Genomic DNA, 14,462 nt, shown 5'->3' on the forward strand with positions numbered 1-14,462 from the left:
GAAGCTGCTGTATTATCATCTGGCTGTCCTGGCTGATACTTTCTATAAGCACATCTGGGAAATTAAAAATCTCACAGTGTCTTATGCAGTTGGCCTATGGTATTGGGGGCAGCTGGAGGGTAGTGTACAAATAACTTCAATATCTGAAAACTAAACAAAAATGACTTTTTATTATTTTTTTATAATGATAAAGAATGGGAGAAGAATCTCACCCGATGTGTGTGTGTCCAGAATAGGCTGGAGAATGTGCAGGCAGGAACAGGACAGAGGGAATATTGCACAGTGTTTTTCATACTTGGCTGTTTTGCTGTTTTTTGTTTGTTTTTTTTTGTTTGTTTTTCTTTAATATGAATTTTAGTAGAATCATCTCCTTCCTCCCTCTCACTTTACTTTTAGAGATTAAGATTTCTCAATAAATAATTTTTTCCTTCTTTTTTCTTTCTATCTCTGGTGATACCCTAGGGTGTCCTTAGGAAAGAACTAACCGCTCTCTTTCCTTCCAATGCAGAAAGCAGTGAAACAAATGAAGTGATTCTCCTCATGTTCCTTATGAGCTTATCTAGTTTGTGCAGCAGAAGGCTGGGGCCTCCTGATTCTCTCTGGAGGTCCACCTGCATTTGCAAACAATAGCTCTGTCAGCGGGTTAGTGTTCTTTTCCACAAAGCATTTTGTGATTTCAGAACGTGTTTTGTTCCACTTTGGAACAAGGCCTGAGGTTCCAAAATTTTCCAGAGAAATGAAATTAGGCAGTGGAGTAGCAAAGGAAGCTGTTTTGGTCAGTGTTCAGTTCTGTGGAGGTTTTCTATTGCATTTGGGTTTTTTTTTAATTTTCAAAATTATTTCTGTCATGCAAAAAAAATATGTCAGCACAAAAAGTTTGTGTTTCAAGATAAAAAAATATTTTAACAACATAGAAGAGAATGCTTTGATGTTGTTGGAACGCATTCCCCTTCTTTCATCACCCTCCCTGCTTTTTTTTTTTCTAAACAAGGTTTTGGCAACGTTGAACTGGTTTTTTAAAGTTCAGATTTCAACAGTACAGCATTTTTTGACAGAAGTGGGTGTTTTGGGTTTTTTTTTTTTAGGAGAGAATTACCTACCTCTTTCAACTCTGAGAGGGTCTCCCTGTATCCTCTTTTGTTCCTTGGATGAGGACTAATTTGAGCTAGCAAGCTTGGAGGTACCTGATGCTGTTCTTTCTTTCAGACCCCAAAGTCAGTTCTTCTTCTGCCCCTGTAGTCTTCCTACCACTGTTTATAAGGTTGATGAAGTAATTTGATGACTGTTCCCTTTCCTCTCTAGGTTTACCATAGTTTTGAACTCACTGTCCAGACAAATTCTACAGAAGGGTCAAAAATATTTTCACAAAGCTCAAGTTTCTACAAGATTTGTGCAACTGGATAGCTGAGTAGAGAAGCCTGTTAAGTATACCGAGGCAAAAATCCTTGCAAGCATTCATATCAGAGAGCGAATTTTAAAATTCCCTGAATACAGCAGAAACTGCAGCTGGCATGTGCCTTTTCTTAGAAATCCTGATTTGCAAACTGTGATGTACAAGTGAGGATAAGCCAACCTTCACTAAATCCCATGTTAACAAAACAGTGCTAAAATCCTGTTTGTCTCCTCCATGCCGTCTCAGGTAGTACCTTGGTTTGGTCTTATGTTCAAAAAAAACCCAGGTGTACCACAACTTTTTACCTTCAAGTTAGGAATGCATCCATGTCTCACACAATCCAATTTCTTAGAAATAAACAAAAAAATGTCCAAACCCTTCCTGCTAAAAAGCAAAACTCTTGGAGATTATGCTTTGTTGTGCGGGACTGTCGATCATACCACACATGACTGAAAAACAGTATCTAATGGATTATGCATATTTCTATTTGATCTCTGGGGAATGCAACTCCCTGCCTGACTGACTCAGAGTTCAGGAATAGGTCAGTAGAAAGTGGAGCCATGTAACTACTGTAAAATCTGGTTTTTATCCTTTTCAGTAAAGCTCTTGACAAAGCATCAGGTCTTCTACTTGAACAGTTACTGGTTCCAATAAAATGAGCTCTTATTCCAGCATTATGTAAAAAGTAAAGATGAGAAGAGGGGAGGAAGGGAGAGGAAAGACAAGGTCAAAAATGTAATTTTATAATCTTGTATGTATGTGTAGTTTATAAAAAAGATTTTTTCCCCAATATAATGGCATTTTTCCATTCCACTTCCACACTAAGTGAACCTGCTTGAAGTAGCAGAATAATCTGTATAAATCTTTTGGGAGTCTTCATGTTTCCTTCTCCTTTTTGTTCTTTTTAATTCACTTTCTAAAACATTAAAACGTTTAAAGGTGGTGTGCTGTGATGTATTGTAAGTGGGGGAGAGGGCAAGAGGACTATTTCCAAGGAAAATTATTCTTGTGAGCTAAATTTCACAATGATATGTTCATCACTGTGGTCCTGTAAGCCCCAAACCAAAGCAGGAGGTTGGTGAGCTGAGCACCACAGGCAGATGCTGTCCGCTGTGGAGAGATGGCCTTTTGCTGCCTTTCTCGCCTTTACTTTAGTGCCCCAGAAGGTGCCCCTTTCTTCTGGGGCACAACTGAAACCTGGGGTTTTGCAGCCAGGTTGTCTCCAAGTGTGGCTTGGTTTGAGTAGGCTTACAGCAAAGCCAAGATGGGGTTCAGACTGTGCTTGGACAAAGACCTTCTATAAACAGCTGGCTGCTGTAAATGGCACCTTCCCCTCTGGTTCAAGTGCCCTGGGATAGCAGTTTTTAGCAGATAGTATTTAGCAGATAGTGTTTTTTGCCTGGAGAAGCTGGAGCTCCATCTCTTTCTCAAGGATACGTATTTAGTTGGCTTCTTAACCAGATGCTTAAACAAACACTGAGCTGGGATTGATGAACCTTTTAGAATGACATTTGCTGGTTTAGTAATTTTCTGTCATCTCCTGAGGTTGACAATTCTACTTGTTTGGCCAATGTAAAGGCAGGGGTAGTTCTGGACTTGGGAGTATAGGTAAGGCCAAGTCCAAGAAAGATATGTTGCCTTCTGAACTGGCAGCTATAATGTCACCTATTTTAAGATTTCCAGGTGCAGTTTTTGTATGTCCAGTGTTCTGACTCAGTGTATTTTGATATTCACCTTTTCATTAGCGCACCCAAGTGCTCTGGTTCTTGTTTGCTACTTTAGCAGTGGACCACAGTTCCTGGAAGAGTGTAAACCAATTTCCTTGTACCACATATGGTACAGGGAATGTGTGCATATGGCCTGATATGTGTGCAGTGGGCCTGATCATGTGTGGTAGGTAAGACAAATTTTAAAACCTCAAGGGTAATATGTTTCACTTCAGAGCCTGACAGCTGTACAGGGAAATCAGAGTGTAGTCAGTGGTTCACTTTGGACAAACAGGCCAGCTTTTGGAATCAACCTAGTTTTCAATCAGCTGCTTATAGATAGAAGTTCCTATATTTTTATAATCTCAACTAATTTTTGGGGTACTTTGTGGACTGGAGAGTATGGCATGACTGGCCTTCAGAAAAGCCAGATGCCTTCTCATAGCATGCTGAAACTTGATGGTCCAGCTGTTTCCAGTCCCACGTTCTTCCGTTCTTTTTGGGAGATTGCTGATATTCCTAGGGGAGAGGGTCTCTTCAGGCATGCATGGCATTGGCTACAGAAGTCCTCCATTGTGGGTTCTTAAAAAACATGCTACATTTTCAAGTAGTAAAGTTGTTGGCAACAGGGAGCTGATGTTCAGATAACTCTGTGGGCTGTCTTTCCAAAGTGCATGAATCTGTGACATGAGCTCTGCTCTGCCATCAGTTCCTGTGCTTCAGCTGCAATAGCTTGATCCTCTCATGGCTGCTTTCCAGGGAAACAGTTGTCTTTTAGTTGTGCAAAATGTGTGCAGCCATGTTTGCTCCACAGTACCTGCTGTAATCTAGAAGTTTCAACACTGTATTTCATTTACTTCTTGTTCCTTGCAATTGCTTCTGGATTGGGTACTTGAAGAGCCTTTCTAATGTAGCAAATCTAAACTTGTGCTGTCTCCCAGCCCCCACTCAAAGGGGAGGGACTGTGCTCATTCCAGGTGTTTAATTGCAATACCTTAATTCCTTGAATAACTCTTTTAGATTTCAGAGTCTGAATCGTCTTAATTTCTAGATGATTTACAAGTACTTCACACTTTGAATTTGGGTTCTAGATGTTGTGAATGTTTACTTTTTCAAGTAATATGGAAGCTCTGTTTTCACACCTCCACACTGTTTCTTCCTGAGGATGAGCTGCCCTGCAGTGATTTCCAAGCGTGTTAAAGGGTTTACCTTAAGAGGTGGTAAAATTACTGCTCTTTTCTGCCTTCACATTAATTCCTTTTCTCTGCTGCCTCCACTGTCTTGCCCACCTTCATTTTAATCTAATTACTACCATGGTGAACTCATCAGAAAGAACTTTTTATCCACTGGTGACTACAAAGGGAGGGTAGAAATATATCAGGGAACATGTGTGATTTTAGTTTTGTTTAAAGTTTATCCTGTGGGAGATGCTGACTTTTAATTTATTTGTGCCCTAGATATATAGATTGATTGACTGATTTATTGAAGATAATTTCTTTAATTTCTAGGAGGCAATACTGCAAAAGAACACATTTGCTTCACTGTACCAGACTGAGCAGTGCTCAAGCTGTTTGTCAGGCTTAATTGAGGAATCAAGTCGAATTAGTTATCACCTTAGTTAAATGCTAGTCTGGATGTTGTCCAAAGTTGAAAATGTATGTAATGAGACCCTAAAGTAAGTACACCTGTGCTCCCATTCAGAGTTATGCATTATTGTCTCTTGCATGCCCTCAGCTATAAAATAGTTGGAGCAGTGTTTCTCTGCTGTTCTTTTGCCATTTGCAGACATTTAAAATTTTTGGTATTCTATTACTTGTCCTTGGTTGTGTGCTAAGTCATGGTGTGTGCAGTGGTTTTTATAGGAACATCCATACTGGCATGAAACAGGCTGTTCATGGTGGGTTTTGCAAAGTTTAACATCTGCAGTTTGTCTGCTACAATGTTTTTCACTTTTTCTTCAGATCTGTAGTCATAGTACTTGATGTTTAAGTGCTTTTCAATAAAATCCTTCATGATGGATTGGCTCTTCCTTCAGCTGCTTTATTGCCACCTTGTAGCTTTAGTTCTGAGCACTGTTCTGTGTTAATTCCTCTTCACCAGCAGCAATCCTAGGTGGCTCATACAGTAGCTGCTACAGCCATTGAGATTTTCACTGGGTAGGAAACAGCTGAGGTTTCCAACCTGGTATTTTTGTACAGCTGAGAGCAAACAACTTGTGTGTGATATGTACATTCTAAGTGTATACTTGTCCATCACAAAACCTGGTGAGTGCATAAAAAAAAGGAAGAGTAAACAATTCTGTGTTGGGTAAATGGTTCTAGTATTGGTAGATATATTTTGACATATGCATGTGGGTTTGCATTCTTTTTTTTCCTAGTTGGAAGAGTCCTTGTCCTTTGTGTGCAGTGGGCCTGATCCAAAGTCTCATGAAGCCTTTGCACTTGAATTTAGACTTTGTGTTTACTGTCTGTTCACAAAGCACAGGTGTCTCTTAAGAAAACAAAGACTCAGGCACTTTCTGTAAATCATTTATGTCACCTGTGCCACAATGTCAGGTAGAGCTCTTCAATATGCATATGGGAGAGATGGGAGGAGGCAGATAGTGCACTGTTAAGAATATTGCAATATTAATTTGTCATTGCCTTCAAAATGTCCTACAAAAAAGGGCCGTAAAAAAGGAATTACTCTGATTTTGCATATGGAAAAATGTACACAATGCCATCTGTTCTTACTTGCGTTTGTGACATTGTGTGAGTGATCTAGCTGGTGAAGGTAAACTGACACTCATCTGTTTCTTTATCTAGACTCATTACTTCGGCCTTTGGTTTCTCAGCAAGAGCCAGCAAGACCGCTGGGTTGAACTGGAAAAGCCTCTGAAGAAGCAGCTGGACAAATTTGCCAATGAGCCTCTGCTTTTCTTTGGGGTAATGTTCTATGTGCCCAGTGTTTCCCGACTGCAGCAGGAGGTAACAAGGTATGTGCTTCCCTCTGTTCACAGTATTGTGATAGAGATGAGAGAGAATGGGACTGTTGTAGAGCATCTGAGAGAAACAGTGGCTCTGTTTCTGGCATTTAGTATTTGCTCAGGTATCATCTGGTTATTTCCTTTTCTGATGATTGTCCAAATGGGAAAAACTGGGAGAAGTCACCACGTGTTATGTCTAATTGGGAAGAAAAAGAGGGGGGGGAAAAAAAAAAAAGCCATCTCACTGGATGATTGTGCATGACCAACTGCAGGGAAAAAATAGGACAAATAGTTAAATTATTAAAAATCTGACATAAATTTTAAAAAGGACCATGATGACCATGGTTTTAATTCTGTAACTTTCTACTGATGAAAAGAAAGCCTCAGACAAAGGAACTCTTTATGGAGTTTTAGTTTATTATTCTTAAGCCTACGTGCGCTTTGGTGAAAGTGAACTTTGGCATTTTTTTTCCCCAGGTTTTGCTCATCCCACTCTTGATTTTCCCTTATGCTTCACAAAAAGATTAAAACTGTTAAGAGGGCATTAGTCCTTTAATTATGATCAGGGCGTACCTTTGCAAACAACTTCAGTGGGAATTACTCTTTTATTCAGAGCCCTGTGCTGCAATCGTAATGATACAACTGTTTTGAGGGGCTATTTTTGTAAACCACATCACTGTGTGGTTTTTTGCACATCTGTGCTGTATTGAAATGTAATAATACAAAAAGAGAGAATGAGGAGAAAAAAGCCCACCTCACCTAAAAAGGGGTGGAATTGTTTTCTTTTCAACCAAAATTATTTCCTTTATCTAGTCTGAGCAAAGTTGTATCAGCACCACTAAAGGTAAAGCCTGGAATAAGTGGGTGAAGGCTTCAGGGTGGCAGAAGCCTTGCCTCTGAAAAAAACCTGCTGTTGCTGAAAACTTGGGATTCACCACATGGTCATAATAGCTAGGAAAAGATATATAAGCAGTGAAAAAAGAATGGCCTTAATTCTAGAAGGTGTGCAAAATACGAAGCAATTTTTTTATATTGCAGATTGTGTATTTTAAAGGATCTTTATTTGATGCTGAACTGGAGAGTTGGCGTTGGTAGGATGTAAGAAGTTGTATCTTGAAATGGCAGCTGTCAAGCTATCCCTTGACTACTGTGTGGGCTGAGTTCTTGCCAAGGAGTGGGATTAAAGCATCATAAAACTTCAATTTCTCTGAAAACAGACCAAACATTGACGCCTGTCTGTATCTGTGTTCCCTCTTTGTACTCTCTGGGAGAGGGAAGCCTCAGTACCTTTTCCTTCAGAATTATTTTAATGTGCAGACGGAATGTCTGAAATGTTGTGTTGCTCAATTTGTCAGCCCAATCCTGGCCTAGTTGTGTGCGAGGAAGCATTGTAGCTACTTGGATGCTAGAATCTCTTCAAGCTGCAGCCTGCAGTGCTGATTGCTCATTCATAGCTCACCTGCAGAGGTATATTTGCTCATTCTGCCCAGGTTGGTAATAACAAAGCATTTCAGTGACAATTGAACTTCACTCTCAATTGGAGTGGATGCTGAATTGTTTTTCTTTCTGAAGTGATGGATACCATAAGCTGCAGCGTCTTGTAAGTGCCTTTTATGTTTCTTTAAAGATGCGTAGCAAAGCCAGCAGTTTACTAGGGGATTTCAGATATAGAATAGCCTGTTAATATTTGTTTGTTTGTTTCATGGAGTGGAATTGTACTGTAGATGGTATGATGGAAGCAAACCTTCAGCTGTGTAATAGGTAGATTCATGTTTGAGGCAATGGTGGGGAGGATTCTTCTGAAACAACTGGCAAAGAAAGGCTGTTTAAAACCTGACTAGATGCACAGATGGATGTGGGCTTATAGGCTTTTTTTTTGGCTCTTGGTAAGTTGATTCAACATTTGTTTTTCTTTTGATACTATCTGCTTCTAGGATTAGACTTGATCATGATATGATTACATGTGATGTTGAGGTAGGCACTGGACTCGCCCACTCAGTGCCTATGTATTTGACTTCTATTTAGGTACAAATGACAAATCTGTCTGAAATGCAGAACTTGTGATGAGACACTTCATCCCCTTCTGGGAGGCTGCAGAACCACTGCAAACAAACCCAACCCCAAAACACAACCACCACCAAAGGCTGAAGAGGCAGTGGTGGCGACAGTACTGCCAGCAGTGAACCTGTCACCTTTGTAACCTTCTCTGAGTGGAAACATCTCCAGCCCTGAGCTTGCCTGGCTGTGTTTGGAGTTGGAGGTGAAATCCATCTCTCAGCAGCAAGCTTTTAGTTAATTGTAGACTCCAGGGCTTCCAGGGTTGATTAATATTCCTTGAAGATGATGAAGTCTTCTGAGAATGCTTCAGCAAACACTGACATAATGCACAAGTATTCGAAAACTAGGGAGTTGGTTTCCTGAGCTGGTTTACTCTGCCTCTGATCTGTAGGATTATAGACTTGATAGCTGGTTATGAGAAATTTGTTGCCAAATTGAATATTCCTTCCTATTTCCAGTGACTGCACCTCCTGTGCCTCACATACTGTCACTGCAAAAAGGGAAAATTATGGAAGTCTTTTAGGCTCTGTTGGTTGAGAGGAGCATTACTTAGGGTGTTGGTCACTGGCTCTGAGATAGTGCTCCTTTATAATTTTATTTGAAAGATCATATGAAAGTTCTCTTCAATATGTGAACCATTTTCTGTTTGGCTGTTGTTTCATGGTTGGGACCAACAGGAAGGATCCTGATACCAACAGGACAGTATTTCTAAAATTATAACTCCTATACATCTTATCATTACTGCTGGAAGTAGAAAATGCTAATTATGCCTCCAGGCCCCTGGATTTTAACTACCTGCAGGAGTTGGTAGTGGTCAGGAGCTCTTTGTGGTATCTCTGGTAACCTCCTGTATTGACAAGCCAAGTGTGGAGGCAGAAGTAAGGGTGAGTAACACTGCTCCGAGCACTGTGTCCCAGTGCTGGACAGACTCAATGGAAACCTGTCCACGTGTGACATGCTGGGAGAGGAGTGGAATAGCAGCATAGTGAGAAATCAGTGCTGTCCCTCACACGGTGTCACAATGTGGGAAGGTCAGATGATTTACTGAAGTGAAATGCAAGCAGAAGTTGCAGAATGGTTGAGGTTGGAAGGTATCTGTGGAGATTGTCTGCTCAAAGCAAGGTCAACTGGAGGAGATTGCTCTAGGTCCATTTCCCAATGGGTATGGAATATGTTCATGGAAGGAGAGATTACACACTTACTCTGGGAAATCTGTTCAGTCACCCTTGCAGTAAAGAAGGGGGTGTTTTGAAGGCATGCCACGTATTTCGATTTGTGCCCAAAGACCCCATAATTTCAAACTGTGGATTGATGCTGAGTGGGTGAATGGACTGGCCATTATTTGGCTATTTAGGACCTATTTATCTGGTTATTTAGGACCTGTAGAGCTGCAGGCACCTATCATGTAAACTCAAGTGCTGCCATATCTTCATGTGGGATGCCTGTACTTAATTTGTAAGAGGTGTTTCTGATAATATGAGAGCCTGTGGTAAAGAAAATGAAAAGACAAGACTGCCAGAGCAGTTTATTTAGCTCTTAAGCTCTTTGAAGCCAACCTCGGAGACCTGCAAGAAAAATGAGGTGAAGGGTACTCTGGGGAGCACATTAGTTGTTTTAGGAGGTCAGATCTGACTCTGGCTTGCAGTTCTTTCCTTCTTTACTATAAAACTGACACTTGCTTGAAGATGAAAATATTAGTGGTGTAGAGTTTTTTTTCTCTTTGAATGAAGTTAATCCCTGGGACAGGGTAAGAAGCACTTGCAGGACATTGTCAGAATTGTTCAAGTCATGGTTTTGAATGCAAATGCTGGGGGTACTCAGGGTGGTCATGTTTCCTGACCTGTGATGGATGCTTCCCAAGGATGTCCCAGGGAAACAGAAAGCAGACACCAGTTGTAGAGTACCTGTTTTTTCTTTCTGGTAGTGGCCATGACATAAATATTATTGCTATGCCTTTCAGTGCAATTGCACTGTATTCTTGGCATTAAGTCTTCTCCTAGGAAAGCTATTTCCTACCCTCTAGACCTATTATTTCCCTACCCTTTCTACTGTTTCTTTTCTCTTGAATTGAGGCTCCCATCTGTATGTATTCCCTGATCTTAATCCTGTCTCTTCCAAGATTGCAGTGACTCCAGCATCTCACTGGCCACTGGTCATGGCATTCTACTGGTCCCCAGTTCCACAGATGTTTTCCATTTTCATAGATTAATTAAAATGCCATGATAATTCCTTAAGTTGTCAGTACTTTTCACCATGTTATTATTTCTACAATTTGAAAACTTCTAGAAGAATTTGTGATAAACAAGTAAAAAACCAAACCAAACAAACAATAATAACAACAAAAAAACCCTCTTCAGACTCAATGGTAGTTACAGCAGGAGTAATTTGGGTGGGAGTATGGGGATTGGCACATTAGCAAAAAGCATTTTTCATGGAAGGCTACTTAGACAACCTCTTTTTAGTCATCCAGCTGTTCTCAGTGAGCAGCCATCACAGATGGAGATGCTGCACATGCTTTTGGCATATTTAAAGCACCTGGGATCTGCATACTGTCTGATATAAAGCAGTCTTTGTGATGCCCTGTAGAGTAGATATTTGCATAGATTAGACATATAAATCTGCCTTTTATTTTCTGCTAACTCCTCAGAGAGGAGGCATCCTTTCAAGCATTTATTTAAAAAAAAGTCTTTGTACAGTGTCTAAAGTAAACAAGCTTGCTTTCACTGCGCTCTTGTTCCAAAAACAGAGAACCCACACACTCTTGTGGCTTTCTGAAAATGTGGGTGCGATGCTGCTTTCTGCAAAATTATCACACAGCCCAAGACCTTTTTTCTTTTCTCCCCTTCCCACAGTTTTAAGGGAAAACTGAAGTCACATTTTGCTCCTCACAGTATTTCTTGCTTGGCACATAATGCTGTACCTCCTGAGAAGGAATAAAGGTGTGCTTTGGTCTGGTTTTCCTTTTTCTTTCCTGGAAGAAGTTTTCAGTATCTTATGAGGTGCTCTGTACTCAGTAGTATCCAGTGGCTTTTGTGCTATTGCAGAGTGGGACATGATCCTGGGAAGTGAGAGCAGTTCCTCCTAGTGTGGGTGTCCCCATGGAGCTGGGTCCCCGTGGTGCTCTCATGGTAGGTCTGGCATGCACGACTCTACAGGGAGAGACATGTTCCAACATCTGCAGTGTGCTGCATTGGGCTTCTGCCCCAAGTTCAGCTGTCAGCTCTGCATTTCCCCAGAAGAACACGCTGTACAGCTTTCCTGTGAAAGGAAACAGTGTTTGGAACAGGATGGCTGCACCTGCGAAGTGTGGGAATGAATGTGTTTGCAGGTGGAAAATTAGAGCCTGTGGCTCCCAGGCCTCTTTTCTGGATGGTCTGTGAAAATTCAGCCTCAAACTTACCTTCTTTTAACTAACTATTTTAACTATTCCTGATATTTTGCTACCATACCCTTTTCTGCACTATTTCTTGTAGCTGTTTTTTTGTCTTTTAAGGAAATATTTCTTCTTCACTGTTCCCAGCCTTTCCCTTTCTTTGTTTTCTACAAGTGTTAGGTGAAGACCTTTAAAACAGAAGTTATTCTAAAGCATAAAGAGGTTCAGACTCCTAGGACTGTATGAGTTTTTAAATTACATGAGAATAAAGTAGAGGGGAAAAATTAGTGTTTGAGTGCTTCATATTTACAAGGAAGAATGTTTTCACAAATCTGTTCTAACAAATACTGGATTTTTTGCCTTCCCCTCAAAAAGTCATTGTTAGATGTCTTACTTTTAGTCTGCTGTGTTTTGTTTTTTTTTTTTTTTTTGAAAAAGCTCAAGTTTCACATCCTCCTGTGTAGCTAGCTTTTAATACAAGTCCAACCAGCTGCAGATTTCTACCAGTCGCTGCTGTCCTTTCTGCTAGTTACTGCTCCTTACAGTGTGCTTTTAATTTCTGTGTTAGGCCTGGATGTCACACAACCTCCTGTGCCAGCCTGGTTTTGTGGCAAGCTCAGTGAAGTGAAACCCTTTTGGCTGTTAAGGATATAACATTTACATGTGACAACTACATGAGGCTGCTTTGCTTTTCATGGTTGGTCACACCTGCAGCTTGTGTCTGCAGAAGTCTCTGTGTGTACTTTTGAGCTTGTGGTGGTTGGTTTGGCTTCATTGTCCAAAATAATTATTTTGAATATCACACTGTGCTGGAACAAACAGCACAATGTGTACAATCAGATTTGTTCCAGACATCCTGGACTGTGCTTGCCTGAAGCAAGGACTGTGACTGATTGTGTGGCTGTGCTTGTTACAACACCACAGATAGACCTATAGGATTTTTTTTAAGACTAATGGTTCTCAAAAATGTACTGACATTTAAGAAATTTTCTATGAAAGTACAGAAAAATAGCATGCAGAACAGGAGGAGAAGAGAGAGGCATGTTTTAGTTCAGTGGATTGGTAAATGAGTGAACTGAGTGATACATGGCTTATAGGAAGGCGGAGTGTTTAACACAAAAAAAGTCCAGGGTTTGGTCCCTTACACCTGGAGATTTCAGCCAGAATCTAACCCTTCAGGGCTACTGGTGTCTAACAGTGGAAAAAAGTTTAGTTTTCAGCAGCAGAAGTCTCACTGCCTTGTCCGAATTTGTCTCTTCCTAGGAGCCTTTGTTGGTTCGTGTTTACAGTGTACTTACTAGCGCATGTTTTAGGAGCATGCCTGCTGTCTTGGAAAGATCTTATCCGGAGGCAGGCCACGTAGTTTCCAGAAAAATGATTGCACTCATTGCCTGCTTTTCTGGGAAGTGTCTTGACTACATTGCTTGTGCTGATCATCTCTACTCACACCACACAGGAAAGGCCCTGACACACAGCCCTCCCTCTTGGCACCAGAAACAGCTGTGTTTCCTGCTGGAAAGATGATGCACCTCCTCTTCACTAAGAAGCAACATAAATATGATATTAATGGTCAGAAGAGTCCTGTGTTTCTAACTATTTCCAGTTAAAAAGTTTGTCAAGTTGAGCTGGACCCTTGTGTAGCATAAACCAGTGTAGCTTCTTCCCTCTTTTTGAATATTTCCAACTTTATAACTATAACTATATATATATATTTTATAGAGAGCTTTGGATCAATGGACTGCAATGTTAGATGATTCACATTGAATTAAAACAGTTTCTGCTATACATGGAAGCCGTATCAATTGAACAGAAAAGGACAGGGTGTTGTGTAAGGATGGTAGACCTTAGAAAAGAAAGATAATTTAATCCCGTGAATCCTGTCAAAACTTTTGTTCTCAGCTAAATGATTTGGGGAGTCAAATTACTGGGTAAGTTTTTACAGTGTGAAACAACAGTGAAAAGGGTTTGGAGTGCCAGCTGCCCCGTATGTGGTGGCAATGTTTCTTTCCTGTTTAACTAGGAGAACTAATAGAGGGTGCTGTAGGTATGTGCTGAGTATTGAAACACAGGAAAAGAAGTTGGGACAGGTACTAATATAAGTGTCTTATTCATGAGAGTGTTTGTGAGATATCATGGTGAGATCTCCCAGAGGAAGCAGTAAGATCAGTAAGAACTGTAGCTGAATTCTTTAAATTGACATGAGACAAATAGTTTTTTGCTGGAACAGAATTCCCTTGGTTTTAGATGGTTGTTGACAGCCTGCATGACCATACAGGCCCCAGTCCTGTTCAGGGTCCTCAAGTTGATCACCTTATGACTGGAGCTGCACTCCATCTCCCAAAGCTGGGAGAAAGACAAGTCTGGGATACATTGCGAACTGGAGCCAGAGAGTCCTGAGTCCTCAGGAATCCCAGCTCCCTTCTGTTGGACAAGATTGTGGGTGGGTCATGAAGTAACTTGGAAATATTGCCCTTTTTCTATTCCCCCCCCACCCCCCCTTTTTTTTTTTTTTTTTTTTGTCTTTTCCATTCCTTCTAGTTGCAGGAATTTGGGCTCATGTTGTCCAGGCAAGGGAGCAGCTCTGGAACTGCATTCAAGCTGGATGAGTCCTAAGAGCCCTGGGTGGCCACCCAGCCTTAGTCTGGGACATTTGCCTTTTGGTGCTTCTTTAATGGTTTTATTGTTTTGTTTTAATTATTTGACTATTTTAATATTAGTGGCTACTGCAGCATAAAACACACACATTAGGCTTGTACCTGCCTTGTTGTAAACACCCTGAGACTTAATTAGCTTTCATGTTGTATTTAGAGGACAGCAATAACAAATAATGTACAGTATTTGCCTGGGTCTAGTTGTGTTCATATTATTGCAGAGTATGTATTTTGCTTTTCAGTAATATTTTTCAGTTGGTTCTTTCTGGGTGTGTGTTTTAGTGGATGTTTAAACTTTGACTTAAAAGTAAGAACT

General features: G+C 40.6%; 1 protein-coding gene across 1 annotated transcript in view; it reads left to right on the top strand.

The window, feature by feature from the left end:
- Nucleotides 1-14,462, top strand: part of PTPN14 (protein tyrosine phosphatase non-receptor type 14) — a 110,911-nt gene that overhangs the window by 40,167 nt on the left and 56,282 nt on the right. Inside the window, exon 3 of the mRNA XM_005523337.3 lies at nucleotides 5,904-6,073. Within this exon, the coding sequence (XP_005523394.1) occupies nucleotides 5,904-6,073 (170 nt within the window). The remainder of the gene's footprint in view (nucleotides 1-5,903; nucleotides 6,074-14,462) is intronic.

Source organism: Pseudopodoces humilis, chromosome 3 (assembly GCF_049639895.1).
Source record: "Pseudopodoces humilis isolate 2021_Gansu_Grassland_sample_001 chromosome 3, ASM4963989v1, whole genome shotgun sequence".
NCBI classification, from domain to species: Eukaryota; Metazoa; Chordata; class Aves; order Passeriformes; family Paridae; genus Pseudopodoces; species Pseudopodoces humilis.